This window comes from Morone saxatilis, unplaced genomic scaffold (assembly GCF_004916995.1).
Source record: "Morone saxatilis isolate NCDOM2014 unplaced genomic scaffold, NCSU_SB_2.0 Contig1, whole genome shotgun sequence".
In the NCBI taxonomy this organism is placed as follows: domain Eukaryota; kingdom Metazoa; phylum Chordata; class Actinopteri; family Moronidae; genus Morone; species Morone saxatilis.
Window position 1 is genome coordinate 2968120 of NW_023339651.1, and position 13224 is coordinate 2981343.

Genomic DNA, 13224 nt, shown 5'->3' on the forward strand with positions numbered 1-13224 from the left:
GGGGAGAGCCTCTTGGGGAGATGAGAGGTGGCGGAGGAGTCAGTGTTGGTAGTAGCGGGAGATCATAGCCTTGCTCCCCCTCGGCGGCGTTTGATACAGGGCTTTTGTCGCTCTTTCAGCGGTGCATTGTTGGGTGGTGTAATCCCCGTCGGATTACAAAGGGCTTCCCTTTTCATATGGGGCTCACCCAGCAGGCAGGTGGCTGCGGCTCTGTGGAGCTGTCAAGGGGAGGGAACCTCTTTTCCAGGGGAGGGGACCCCCAGTTCCTCTTACCTTCACAGGGGCTTTTTGCTGGGAGGCCAGTCAGGCGCAGGTCAACATGGGGGCAATTCTGACATGGGATTCAACTCGCCCTGACCCCGTGGCTTCCTGTAGAGAGGTGGCAGGGGGAAGGAGACCGCCGAGAAACAGCGCGAAATACTGAGAATTATTAAAATATGAATATGTGCTGAAAGGAAACTGCTGCTTTTGTGCTGTGTGGGAAATAAAAGTTTTATTTAATGGTTAAAATGCCACAGCAGGGTCATTTTCTACTTAAATTTAAGGCCTAGAAACATTTTTTATGATTCAAAATGTTGCATTAAGACTAATTTATGTTAAAATACTCCTGGAATAGCAATTAATGTTGCGTGCGTGTCTGTGTGATGTTAAATAATTATCTTGTGAGCTTGAACATTTTTTTTTTTTAAACGGGAAGACAGCATTAGTCCAACACAGTCTCGATTGATATCCGGTGGATTCTGTCGATGTGAGCAGTGTCTGAATGAGCTTCGGTTTCCTGATGGCTTTCCTTGCAGTGTTTCAGTAATACAGGATCAATAAGACCATTGTCAGGCCCACCGCTATTTCTATTAGTATTACTGCTGCTACCAATACCTTCTCTTACAATAATGTCAACCGTAAAAGCCCAGTTCAGTCCAGTCCATTGCTGTTCACCCTCTACTGGTAATATAAACCACTCATCCGTGCCCTGTCAGATATAGTGAGGGACCAATTTAGTGATGCTGCATTTAAGTGTTAGTCAGAAATAACCTAATTAGTTGAAAGCTTAAATCAAAAAGACCCATCAGCAAGTGTAATTTAAATAGTAGGAGAATTTCTGATAGCACAATTTGACACAATGTGTTATTCGTGGTGAAGAAAATGTGAATTAAACATTTTAAAATGAGTAATTAGGCTGTTATATCTTTTATTGTTGTGTGATCTTACGAAAGCATCAGTTTCATCCCCGTGGATATGTATTTTCTAATCTTTTAAGTGCAAGGTAATTGCATGCCGCTGGATTTCTATTACAGGACAGCATTACAGGTCCCCATTATGTTATTATTTTCATAACAAGGCTGTAAATGTATTACTTTAATTTACAACAGACCTTTTTCACAGCAGCCATGACATGAAACAATAGGTGTTACCGGTGATACTAAATAAAGTTTCAAACAAAGTCAATGTGCTGCTGTTGTACATTTTGATTTCATTTTATTGGAAAGGCTCTGCTACACCTGTGATTACCCTACTATTTCATGTCAAAATGTCTGCTGTGAAAAAGGTCAATTTCACAGCTTCTAAAATGGTGCTTTTAAGGCAGCATCTGCACAAAATGTAAATTACCTAGTTAACCCAGTGTACATTAAAATAAAACACGAATCTACACTAAAGTACCTTCTTGTCAATTATGTTGAAAAACGAAGTTTGTGTGCAATAAAATATTGAAATAAAAACATAAATACCGTGGGTGTAAAAAAAAAAAAATCGCAACTCTGATTTACGATTTTACACCTTCATTAACCAATTGGGAGAATATGAGTACCTGAATGCATCACCCGTGCAAAAGTCGTGGTATACATATAAAACTAACTTTTTATTGTTTAACATTAGGTGATAAATATATATATACTTACACAGAAATACTGTTGTTAGAGGAGAAACGTCGGCTGCCTTCAGAGGCCAGGTGACAAAGGCAGTTATCTTAATTTAACGGCCTCCAGATGAAGCCATCTAACGTTAACTAACAGTTCACTAACGTTAAATAACGGCTTCCAACCGCCGTTAAATTAGCTTAACCGTAGCGTTACATAAGCTTAGGTTACAAGTTAATTAGCCCTAATGTCAGTGTGAAAACGTTAACTTTGCACTTTAACTACAGTATTTGCTTTCAGGGAACCAACACAGGGACTTAAAATAGAGAATAGTGGCCATTTTATGGGTTAACGGTCAATTACTGTTAGCAGCAGGCTAGCTACAGGTTAGCAGCAGGCTAGCATAAAGTTAGCAACGGGTTAGCATTAGGTTAGCAACAGGTTAGCATGAGGTTAGCATAAGGTTAGCGCCTCCAGTCGTCACTAACTGGCCGTGTCACCTTCTTATTAAACGGTAAAATGTGACTTTACTTGACTTGTGATTCAGAATAACAAACAAAAAGGTGGGTAAAGTGTTACTTTCTACCCAGTGAGCTGACAAACAACCCATACTCTTATAAATCACATATTTTAAGCAGCCAAATAAGATAAAACATCAGCTTATAATAGCTAACCAGTGTGAGTGAAATAGGGCTCTGTTAAAATATTGACCACTTTTAGATGACTTAGTGGAATAAACAGGCTATATATTTGTGGCTGTATGAGAAATTATGAAATACTTATATAATAATTTATCCCCAAAAAAGCAAATGGGCTGTTATTTGTTTCACCACAAAACTGGGACATAAAGCAGTCACCACTGTTTTAGACTCTCCACTCTTAATTGTGGAGGATTATTTAACTGACTGGCCACAATGAAGGGGAATAAAAAGGCTTTTGGACGTGTTCATACTGGAGACAGAAATGCCAATTGATTCCTGAACTTAATACAAAAGTAATGCAGAATAATAGAGTCCAGTAATGTGCTCTGTTGGTAGTGTTTGATTACATAATTATATTTATTTTAATTTGGTTTTTCAAGAGCATGCAGCCCTGACTTTAAGGTTTGAATAGCTCTTTTTAATTCAGGAAACTCCTAAAGGGAATCCTATTTTGCTGACAAGTATTGTGTTTTTTTTTTAAAATAATGTGGTACTTTATTGATCCCTTATTGGGAAATTGTCTGTTTTGCTCATTGCACTTTGCAGGGAGGACAAGCAAAAGATCAGGAGCTGGCAGGGATTCACCGTCCCGCTTGAGGACGCTTCCCCGAGTCCGGATGCTCGCCAACTTGGACGTGTGAGCCCAGATCATGTGGTTAAAGGTATTATCAAGAGGATTTTAGCTTTATTTGAAGCACTAGTTGGCCACTTTTACAAACGTACCACATATTATGGCACAGATCCACATATATACAAAGTAAAGCATACAAAGAGAGGCAGAGATGCATGTTATTTCAGCAGCAGACACCAGTCACATTAAAGTTTCCATACCTACATTATAAGATTTGCGTTGTCTTCTTACATTGTTTTTGTTTTAAAGTTTTGCTGGGCTCCAGTGCTGCTAAAAGAAGACAATGTACAGGGTCATGGCTCCTGCTCAGGCTTCCTTTGCGACATTGTTATTGCAGATCAGACAGTGGGGTTTTCCTCAGCTTCAGTCAAACCTTCTCATCAGCCCTCGACCGAGAAACTAGAGTTCAGAGGAAGTTGTCATCTGCATACCTGCTCCACCCCATTTTGTGCAAATCTAGATGCATGCACGGAAGTTAGGTTTCAGAACGAGAGGACACAGGTGGTTAGATGCTGTGCCAGGCTTTTGTTCCTGTCATGAAGGCTGGACGTACGTAGGCTGCCTTGTGGAGTGAAAAACAAAGTGAGAAGGGACAGAAAAAAGTCTGAAAAAGTGCCGCGAACCAACGTGTCTCGAGTTGGACAGGTGAAATCCAGGGATGGGGACGATCCCGAACGACATCAGGAGGCTTTTGGATGGTAACTTCTTTATATTCTACTGTAATAATGTTTTAAACAGTTTACTTTATTAATCCCACAACGGGGAAATTCCCTTACAGTTATATCTTTAAGTCCTGTTATTGAATAATAGTGTAACAATGGAAATATAGTAAAAGCAGGCATGCTTATCACAACAAAACCACATTTAAAATGTACAAATCATATGATTATACTAGTTTTGAACACCTATACAGTTAAGTGACAGCCTAAAAAAATTATGTTGTGTTCACAGCTTTCTTTTAATTCTGTATTTTATTGCTCAGATAATTCTTGCACTTTGTTGTACAAACAAAAGCAACCACTAGAGCATAAAAACCTCATATTTCTCACCCCTCTGTGTGATATACTGTAACACGGTGGCACTGTTGGCACTGACCACATTTGCATGTACTGCCGGGCCTTTGGAAGAACATTTGCATATGTCAGTACGTTCGTGTAATTTTGAAGTGAGGACATAAAGAAGTTGATCAGATAAGTGACGTTAGCCAGCCTGTTTCACAAGCATTGGTCTCGCATCACTGAATAATATTACGATACGGTTGCAGTTCAGTTCAGTGACATGGTGAAAGAAGATGATTAATCATAACCACTTCTTTCTACAGACGTTTGAAAATGTGACGTCTTACCTCTGACTTTAGATTTAATTTTCACAGATCAAGTCACACACAGAAGAAGCAATGTAATAGTGAAACTATAAGCAGCTTAAATATTTAATCCTTATAGAAACGGGCCAACTAATTTGGAATATTTTAAAGACTTTTTCATTAATTAGCGTCAGTGAGACTTTATTAATGTATTTTATGGGCATAAAGCTCTACTGGTTTGTAAAGTAGAAGCACTGACAAATATATATGTATAAAATCAAGGTGGTTGTGCTGTAATGCTTTATATTGTACAGGCGCTAATGTTGTAGTATAAAAGTGACGGCACAACTTCATTTGAGAGATAAAACACCGCACAGCAGTTCTTAAACATATTAGACTTTTATTTTGAATGTTATACCTCAAGGTCTTCTCATTGAGTGACCATCAGACAGTGATCTGCAACACCTACACGTGGGACTGTTTAAGTACATAATTTGAGTAAACGATGAGGTTTCTAACGTTATAAACGTCTTGTGTGTGACAGTGTCCTCGAAACACGCCTCGAACGCCCTCCTTACAGTGTCTTCTTCTTCTCCTCAGACTGCGAGCTGTTTATAGCAGATATCCTTCAAGATGAGGACCTCAGTGAAAATTCCCAAGAGACACGAAAAATCTTACTGAATAACTTCAGGGTCGTCCACACAAGGTAGGATTTTACCTTCAGAAGCAGCGTTAAATCAGCGTTTAGCAAGAGGCCACAGGAAGCTGCTCTACTAGTCAAGTGTCACAACGTAATTTCACGACACCATTATCTGACTTTTTGCTGTTAATACAGCAGAAGAACCTTAATTGTTGCTGTAATTGCTTTAAACACAGTTTACAAAATTACATTTGAAGGAACTCATTTAGTCTAATGGTGTCACCTTCAAGACTTCTTGCAAGACGTTATTGCTCTCATTTATTGTTATTAAAAAGTTTTTAAAGCTCTCATAGAATAATCTGTTTTGATCAGGATCATTTAATCTTAATATCATTTCCAAACAGTCCATGAACCCCCCCCCCAAAAAAAACTGAAAGTCTAGTACGAAGTGTGATAGTTTAACTCCGGAAACTACTCCACTGGTGTTGCCTGCACTGCATGATAAGAGACGCATGCTCTGTGGTTTTGTGGTCTTCTGTGCAGGAAGTGATTACTGAATTTTTGAGAAGCAATACTGGAGCTGTTGCCTGAGAAATTAAAAGCACAAAAAACTTTTCAATTCAGTGCAAAAGATTTTGATGTATGTCTTTTTTGATTTTACAGAAACCCTGAAGAATTCCCCTTTTCGTGTAAGTAAAATTACTCTGAAGAGTCTCTATCATCATAGTCTCACATCCTGCTGTATCTACAGTGAGTGGTTTCTGCTGAGTGTGTATATGTGTCAGTGACAGGTTTATCACATACTACTGAAAGTTAAGTCTTAACACTTTACTCACTCACTCCTGTTTGCTTTATCTCTCTCTCTCTATGTCACACACACACACACACACACACACACAGTGGACTATAGGGAGGAAGACGGTTCTGATGACAACCGCAGCTCCAGTCTCGGCCGCTCCGTCCAATCAGACGACGCCTCATTAGCCTCTGACAACCAGGATGATGGAGGCCCGGAGTGTAAGTTAACACTCGTACTGATACTGATTCCCTGTGTGTGTGTGTGTGAGATCTTTGTCTATTTGCGCAGTGCAGAGATCTGACTTCAAAAGACACCTTCACAACACCAGTTTAAAAAAAAAAAAGGGGGTTTTTGGTTTGGAGCAGCAGACACTAACCCGGATTATATGTGGCTATATGAGTTCACACCACCTAGTTGCAGTCACCCCAATAATAAGACGTACACCTCTATACATACAGTGTGCGAGGGAATTCTGCACCCACAAAGGAAGAGGTACAAAGGAGGAGTCGGTGTCACAGGAGACGATGCGGTATTCCTCTGAGAAAACGAACGAAAATGCAGTTTTGACACACAACCCGTCATCAGCCTCCCTGGCACACCTACACTTCACCGCAGGAAGCGCAGTCAGAACCCCTTTTGCTGTGTATTGTCGCTCGCCCTCTTAATTTGAAAAAACAGACCACATCTGTGAAGTACTCTCCCCCCCTCTCCTCCCTCTCCTCCCTCCTTCGCTGGCCTCCTACCTCGCTGCCTGGCTCCGGTGACATCAGTGACTCCTCCTCCTTCTCCTCTCCCTCCTGGTTAGTGCCAGGTAGGCTCCTGGTGCCAGAGAGAGAGGAGAAAAAAAAAGGGGGCTGGTGGTTTCACAAAAGGCCCGATTGGGGACCTAGAGCTCCCTCCAGTGGCGGATCCTCCTCTCCTGATCTGTCCCCTCGAGCTGTGTGTGTGTGGACTGTGGGAGGCGAGGAGGCCGGCCCACACAGAGAGGAGGCTTTGTAGCTGCAGGCTAATGCAGTGATTTATTGACCCCGAGCCCCTCTATTCTTTCACAACCGGGTTTGAAATACAACACTGTACCTGAGGGGCCATGTGTGTTCCATCCCTCTCTCCCTTTATCAATCTTTCTCTCTATCTTCCTTCCCCAGAGTTGCCCTCCCTCCCGTTCAGACTTTTTGTATTTCTGACTCTACGCGCCGGCTAATAGCCTTTGACGTGACGTGCCGCAGGTGGGCATTATTGACTCTGCTGCCTCAGGTGCCCATCTCAACCCCTGTGCTTTATTTCTTCTCCAGCTCCTTTTTTCGTGAAGTAAAAGCTGGAATCGTGTGGAATCTCCCAATAAGACAAAAGAATATGTTGTCGCCGTTTTAATGCCAGCTGGAAGTACTCAAAACTGATCTCCTTATTTGGAGCTGGCTTAATGAACTCTTCCGTCCTCTGCCCACAGAAGAGTAACCGCCGTCTTCCTCCACAACTTTGGAAAAATAGAGTAAACTAATCACGGCAGATGGTGGAAAGACAAGACCACGAGACAATGATCATTCATTCTTTTTGGAATTGTTCATTTCAGAATAAACAAAGCGAGATTTCCTCGGGGGAAACAAACAAAATCAAACTATAAAAATGCTTAAAAAATTTCCCTTACGGCTGTAATGGTAACACGCCCAACGACAAACTACGCCGTCTGTTACTGCGGATGTGATTGTTGTTAAAGCACGAACATTGTGTCACACCATTGTTGGCGTTAAATGTGAAAAATAGCCAATTATGCAGCACTATCAGAACTTTTCTTTTGTTCTTTCATTTGCATTTTTGCTTTGAATATCGACTGCTAATGTCCCTCGACGCTAAACAACTACATTTTATCGTTGGATCAATAATCATAACATTTGATTCTGTAAGAAAAGAATCTGTCTTTTTATTGGTGGGAGACGGCGACCGTGTTAGCGCAGTGAATGGCCTGTGTCCTCACTGAGAGGGCATGTGGAGTTCATAGTTCATTCTCTGTTCACTGCCAGTTGAAAGAAATGGCTCACACGTTTTCTGCTGGGCGGTCTTGATTCAATGGAAGAGGGAGTGTTTGTGGAAAATAATGGCATGAGCACTTAATGAAATCAGTGTTTGGTGGAACAATCATCCACTGCGACGATTTAGGTTTATTTGAATTTCTTCTTTTTTCTTAACACTAACCTTTTGTTGCATAAATTAATGATAATTTTCTGATTTAGTGAAAAGGCTAAAGGTAGAAGAGTTTTTCTCTCTCTCTCTCTCTGGAGTTTAATCGTATCATTTTATTTGAGCCTACTGTATACAATAGAGACTTTGTGACTTGGAGAATGTATTATCCGTGGTAATCGACTGCCTGCCTTCTCTGCTCTCTGTTCCCTAACCAGAGAGTGAGTGAGTGTGAAGTCGATGGTTGCTTTTACACGCGGGAGGAGCCTGTGCCGTTTGATTAGATGCGGTGGCCTGTTGTCTTCAGCGGACTGGGTGACACCAGATTTGTAATGGCTGACAGGAACAGATGGAGCCTCCATTGTTAGCCCGGGTGTCTGCATGGTAATGTGAACTGAGTTTCACCCGCCGACCGCTCCGGTGACCTGACCGCGCCTGCAGCCTCACCCCAGCCTCGTCTGCCCCCTTCAGCACCCTCCACCTCTCTCTTGCTCTGCTATTCGGGGCTCACACACATTTTTTAGGGTTTGTTTCACTCCCTCCATCACACACTCGCTGCCATTCCAGTACATTTTGCATTCATAAACAAATATATGCACAGAATTTCTCCCTCTGGCGTGTAGAATCCACTTTTACACGTAAACAGACCCCAGGAGACAGCCGCAGATGTGGCGCTTTTAGCCCTGTCATGCTGTTTGCAGGTCAAGTTTACGAAGTTGAAATTGTCTGTTTGTTTTTCTCTGATTGGGGGAGCACTGCTGGGCGCTCGGGGATGTTTGCGGCGATGACGGAGCACCGCAGGAAGAGCTTTGTTTCAGGAGGTCGTGATCGTAATGAGTCTTGTATCGTGTACCATAAAGTCTGTATAGGTGTGGATTCATTTATTCACAGAACGTTATTTGTTATTGAGTATCGTATTATAATTTACTGTATAAAATGCGGCATATGTTATGTGCATTTACATTTATAGTAAATATCATTTAAGTTGACATATAATCGGTCATTCTTTTGTTTATTTGCTCGATTAATCAATTAATCATTTGGTTTATAAAACAGTGAATAGTGAAAAATATCCCTTTAAATTGCTTGTTATCAGTTTACTGCGTTTGACATTTTCTTTCTTGAAAAACTATTAATTAATTATTAGTTTTATCTCTAAGGGCAGGTATGCTTTGTTGTGTAGGAATGTGACCCCTTTTCGGTGATTACAGTGCCGGCACAATTTCCTAAACCAATTACTTGCAATATAATGCAGTAGGATAACCAATTTGAAGTTATGTCTCGCTGTTGCCTATTTCTCATTTGAATATGAGCAGCCAATGCACAGTAACAACATTATTACACGCTGCTGGGAAATAGAATATTAAATCTAAATTTTGTCATTTTGGCTGAAGCTCGAGAAAGCTATGTAAAGTGAAGTGCTTCTGAAGGTGCACGCCCGGGTCTCTTGGCTGGTGAACGATGCCAGCTGACGGATGGATGCTTCATTAGGGGGTTAATCAGCAAAGGCGCCAACTGGCCCTCGTCTGTGTTTGGAGTCAAATTAAATGGAGAAAGAGCAAGTTTCTGGGCGTTTCACATTTAAAGAACGAGAGACAAAAATGACATAAATCACTGTCACGCTCACTTTTATACGCCGCACCTGGACAGTATTTTGGGTCTGCGTTGATGACCTCCTCGCAGGTTTGTCGGCCTCTGGTCGTGTTGTCTGAACTCTCGACCTTTTCGGCCTCTCGCTTGGCCAACCTGTGATCTGTCTGCACTCAGCCCAGAGTTGTGTGCGTGAGTGATCTGTTCCCTTTCCCGTCACAGAACGCTCATCGGTCGAGAAGTTTCTTTGGACTCTTGCGATAGCCATCTACTGTATCTATCCCGTCAGAATATCTGCCTGGGGATTAATTCTTCCCCGCGTTCATCGGTGTATGGATTTTGTGACATTTAGATAGCGGCTGCTAGTTTGCAAGGAAGCGAGGGGATATGTTAATGACCTCCAGTCTTTCTAATTCTTCTTCACTCTCCTTGCCTTTCCTCTCTCAGTTGCTGGCAGTGTGCTTCTCTAGAAACACACACACACACACACATCACGAGCTTTTGGCAACACCGTTGGCCATATAGCCATCCATGCGAGATGACACGCGTCTTTTCCAGGTCACATTTCTGATTTCTGACTTAGTTTGAAATCGCGATAATAAAGACAGAAGTAATAAAGCTTACTTGATAGATTCTGATTAAGAGAGTCTTTCACTAAATTTCCACCATACAGACCTATTATACGTCACAGGTCAAAATCTTTATTCAATTGTTGTCGCATCTCTGATGGATGAATAACTGTGGTTAACGTCAATGTTCGAACAAATACAAAGTTTCCCTATTAGTGCATCTGAATGTACACAACCGCATCTTAGCTGCAGCAAAATCTTCTTGGTGTTGCTGTTACATTATTATAAATTATTAATTATAATTAAGAATCAAAAGATACAGTTAATTCCAGTGTTGCTGTCTGGTCAGATGCTATGAGACAAAGACAAGGAAGTGAAAGATACATTTAAATATTATAATTTGCAGCTTTATCATAATACAGTTTTATAAAAATAATGTCACTCTGGATCTTGCTGTGGTTACTGGACACATAACTGGTTTACAGTCGAATCATAATTGTGGTAATATTTTTGTTTTGTTTTGTTTTACTTGTTGCAGGTTGTTCAGTACCAAATGTTTCTGGCTCCTATTATCAGCCAGTTACACACTATTTTTGGTGATATGCTGCGTTAAATTTAACATTAAATTGTTGTTGTGTGGGTTTTCTTTTTTAGAGATCTGATTAGGAGCTTTGAGTTAACCAACAATACGGTCAAAATATGATCAACATTAAGCAATAGCATGTAAGAGGACAAGATGACTCAATTTTTAAAATATTTTTCCCAGAAAGTTTTCTGAAACCCTGTGTTTCTCCTTAGGAAACTGGTGCGTCACCGAAGCACTTTATGGGTTACCGTTTAAATTATGAGTCATGCAAAGACCTTTGTGCAAAATAGTTAAAGTTTTTGTTAAAACAATCAAATGGCTGAAATTTTAAGCGGTGAAATGCAGAAGGTCAGCTGACCTTTTGACCCCACGGCCCATACTGGAGATGCTCGGTACACTATCATTACACTTTTGGACGCTCTGTGTTTGTTTTATGATCTTAGTGCTTGGAGTACCCAGGGGAAAAAAAAAGATGTTGTCTTTCATTTTCGTAAAAGTTTGTGTTTTTGTGTGTGTGCGCAGCCATTGTGCTCATAATTCTGGCAGAGATGGAAGTGACATTTCTGGAAACAAATGTAGATGACACTGGGTCCGTCACACGTCAGGCACACGATATATTTAATCCCATTATTTGCGTGTATAATATCAACATTTCACTTGCTGTTCAGTTCACTGACTGTTAAGATTCAATCCCCCCCCCCGTCTGAATATAAACGACACATAAAGCCTGCAGAGCTGGACGGCACGCTATGGCTGTTTATGTTCAAATGATAATTAAAGCCTCCACCTGCGTGTTTTGACGGCCTATAAATAGATGCTGGCGCTTTCATCTCATCCATACAGGCCTGGTGGTGGTTACAGCCGGATATATGGCTCTGTGACAGGCACTAATTTGGTGCCTCCGTCACCATCATCATCGCCATCATCTTCTTCTTCTACTACACCACCATCCTCTTGATCTAAAGGTGTCTGAAGACATGAGCCTCGTAATTCACGTCTTTTTAAAAGCGTTTTTGATCGAGAGGTGGAACGTTTTTTTAGTCTGTTTTTTTTATTTTTTTTTATGCCAAACCATTTTCACATTGCACGACCCGTTGTGAGGCCTGAGCTCCTCCACTGTATCTGTCAGGGTGATCAGAAATAGCAGCATCTGTCCTGCGCACACAGAGAAGAAAAGGTCACGTTGTTTTTGTGTCCAGTCAACTTCTGACTCCATCATGTCTTCTCCTTCTCCTTCTACTCCTTTTTCGAAGCGGTTATGGATGCCATTGTTGTTTGTAGAGGTTGATATTTACACTGTGTTGGCCACAAAAAGGAGAAAAAAAAGGTACCCACATCACCACTGTTACACGCCCAGAGCGCACAGGACAGACTTGTTTTTCATAACACACAGTCCAAAAGCTTGGCAGCGCTGCATCTCGCATGCTTTTCTACTCTAATATGGCTCTATTGTCTCATGGGGTTGCGCCACCTTTAGATAGCCGGGGCGTCTCCCTGCTGAACGGCCCTGTTTGAAAATTCGCATCATTAAAGGGCTATCAGAAATATCTGGTGAGAATAGGATGGTTGCCCTGTATGGAGGGCCTCCCGTGGAGACAGCTCTCCATTTGGACCTCATTTAAAACCAGCCTCGCCAATGTGTTTCCCGTTCACTGTGAATTATGCTTATTTTCATGTGGTCCTATTTAGACGTTCAAAAGTTTATTCAATTAATGCTGGGGCTGCAGTCGAGGGTATAGCACCCACTTTAAACGCACTTCATACACTTTTTAATGTGCGGAAAATAGCTTGCTCGCCTTCTTTTTTTTTAACGGAGGCATAACTCCTCATGAGGTGAAGTTGCAGTAAAGTTCATGTTCGCAAAAAGCTACAGACACACCGAGCTGATGCACGTCAGGTTGCGCATAAATGTGTTGTTTTTTTTTGCTCAGCATGAAGGTGGAAACAAGCACCGAAATCTGAAAATAACCTATAAATAATGTTTGCACGCTTCATTAATTTTGTTTGTTTATTTATTTAATTCCCGATTCATTCAATTGGGACTCGCACTCGCGCACAGACGATCTCCAGAGCACGGGTGACGGTGCTTCGGCTGGCCGGGGTGGACGACCGGAAAAGGGGCCGAGATGTGTGGCTCCTCGCCGCGGAGGAAGAGTTCCGCACACCGGTCTAGTGTGAGGGAAGAAAGGGGAGGAAGAAAAAAAAGGGAAGAAGCGAGAGAAGAAGGAAGCGGAGAAGAAGGGGAAGGTGGAAAGTGTCTGTCAGGAACGCTTCATTGCTCGAGGACAATCCGCGCGCAGGACCGGTCTGTTTCAAGAGCAATCAGTCAATCCGCATTAATTATCCTCGCGCCCCCCCACCGTATAGGGTAGCT

At 41.7% G+C, this 13224-nt stretch overlaps 1 protein-coding gene across 1 annotated transcript in view; it reads left to right on the forward strand.

The window, feature by feature from the left end:
• The first annotated feature begins 3505 nt into the window (after positions 1 to 3505).
• Positions 3506 to 13224, forward strand: part of skap1 (src kinase associated phosphoprotein 1) — a 36248-nt gene continuing 26529 nt past the window's right edge. Inside the window, exons 1-4 of the mRNA XM_035664781.1 lie at positions 3506 to 3886; positions 5092 to 5197; positions 5795 to 5820; positions 6032 to 6148. Of these exons, the coding sequence (XP_035520674.1) occupies positions 3847 to 3886; positions 5092 to 5197; positions 5795 to 5820; positions 6032 to 6148 (289 nt within the window). The 5' untranslated portion in view covers positions 3506 to 3846. The remainder of the gene's footprint in view (positions 3887 to 5091; positions 5198 to 5794; positions 5821 to 6031; positions 6149 to 13224) is intronic.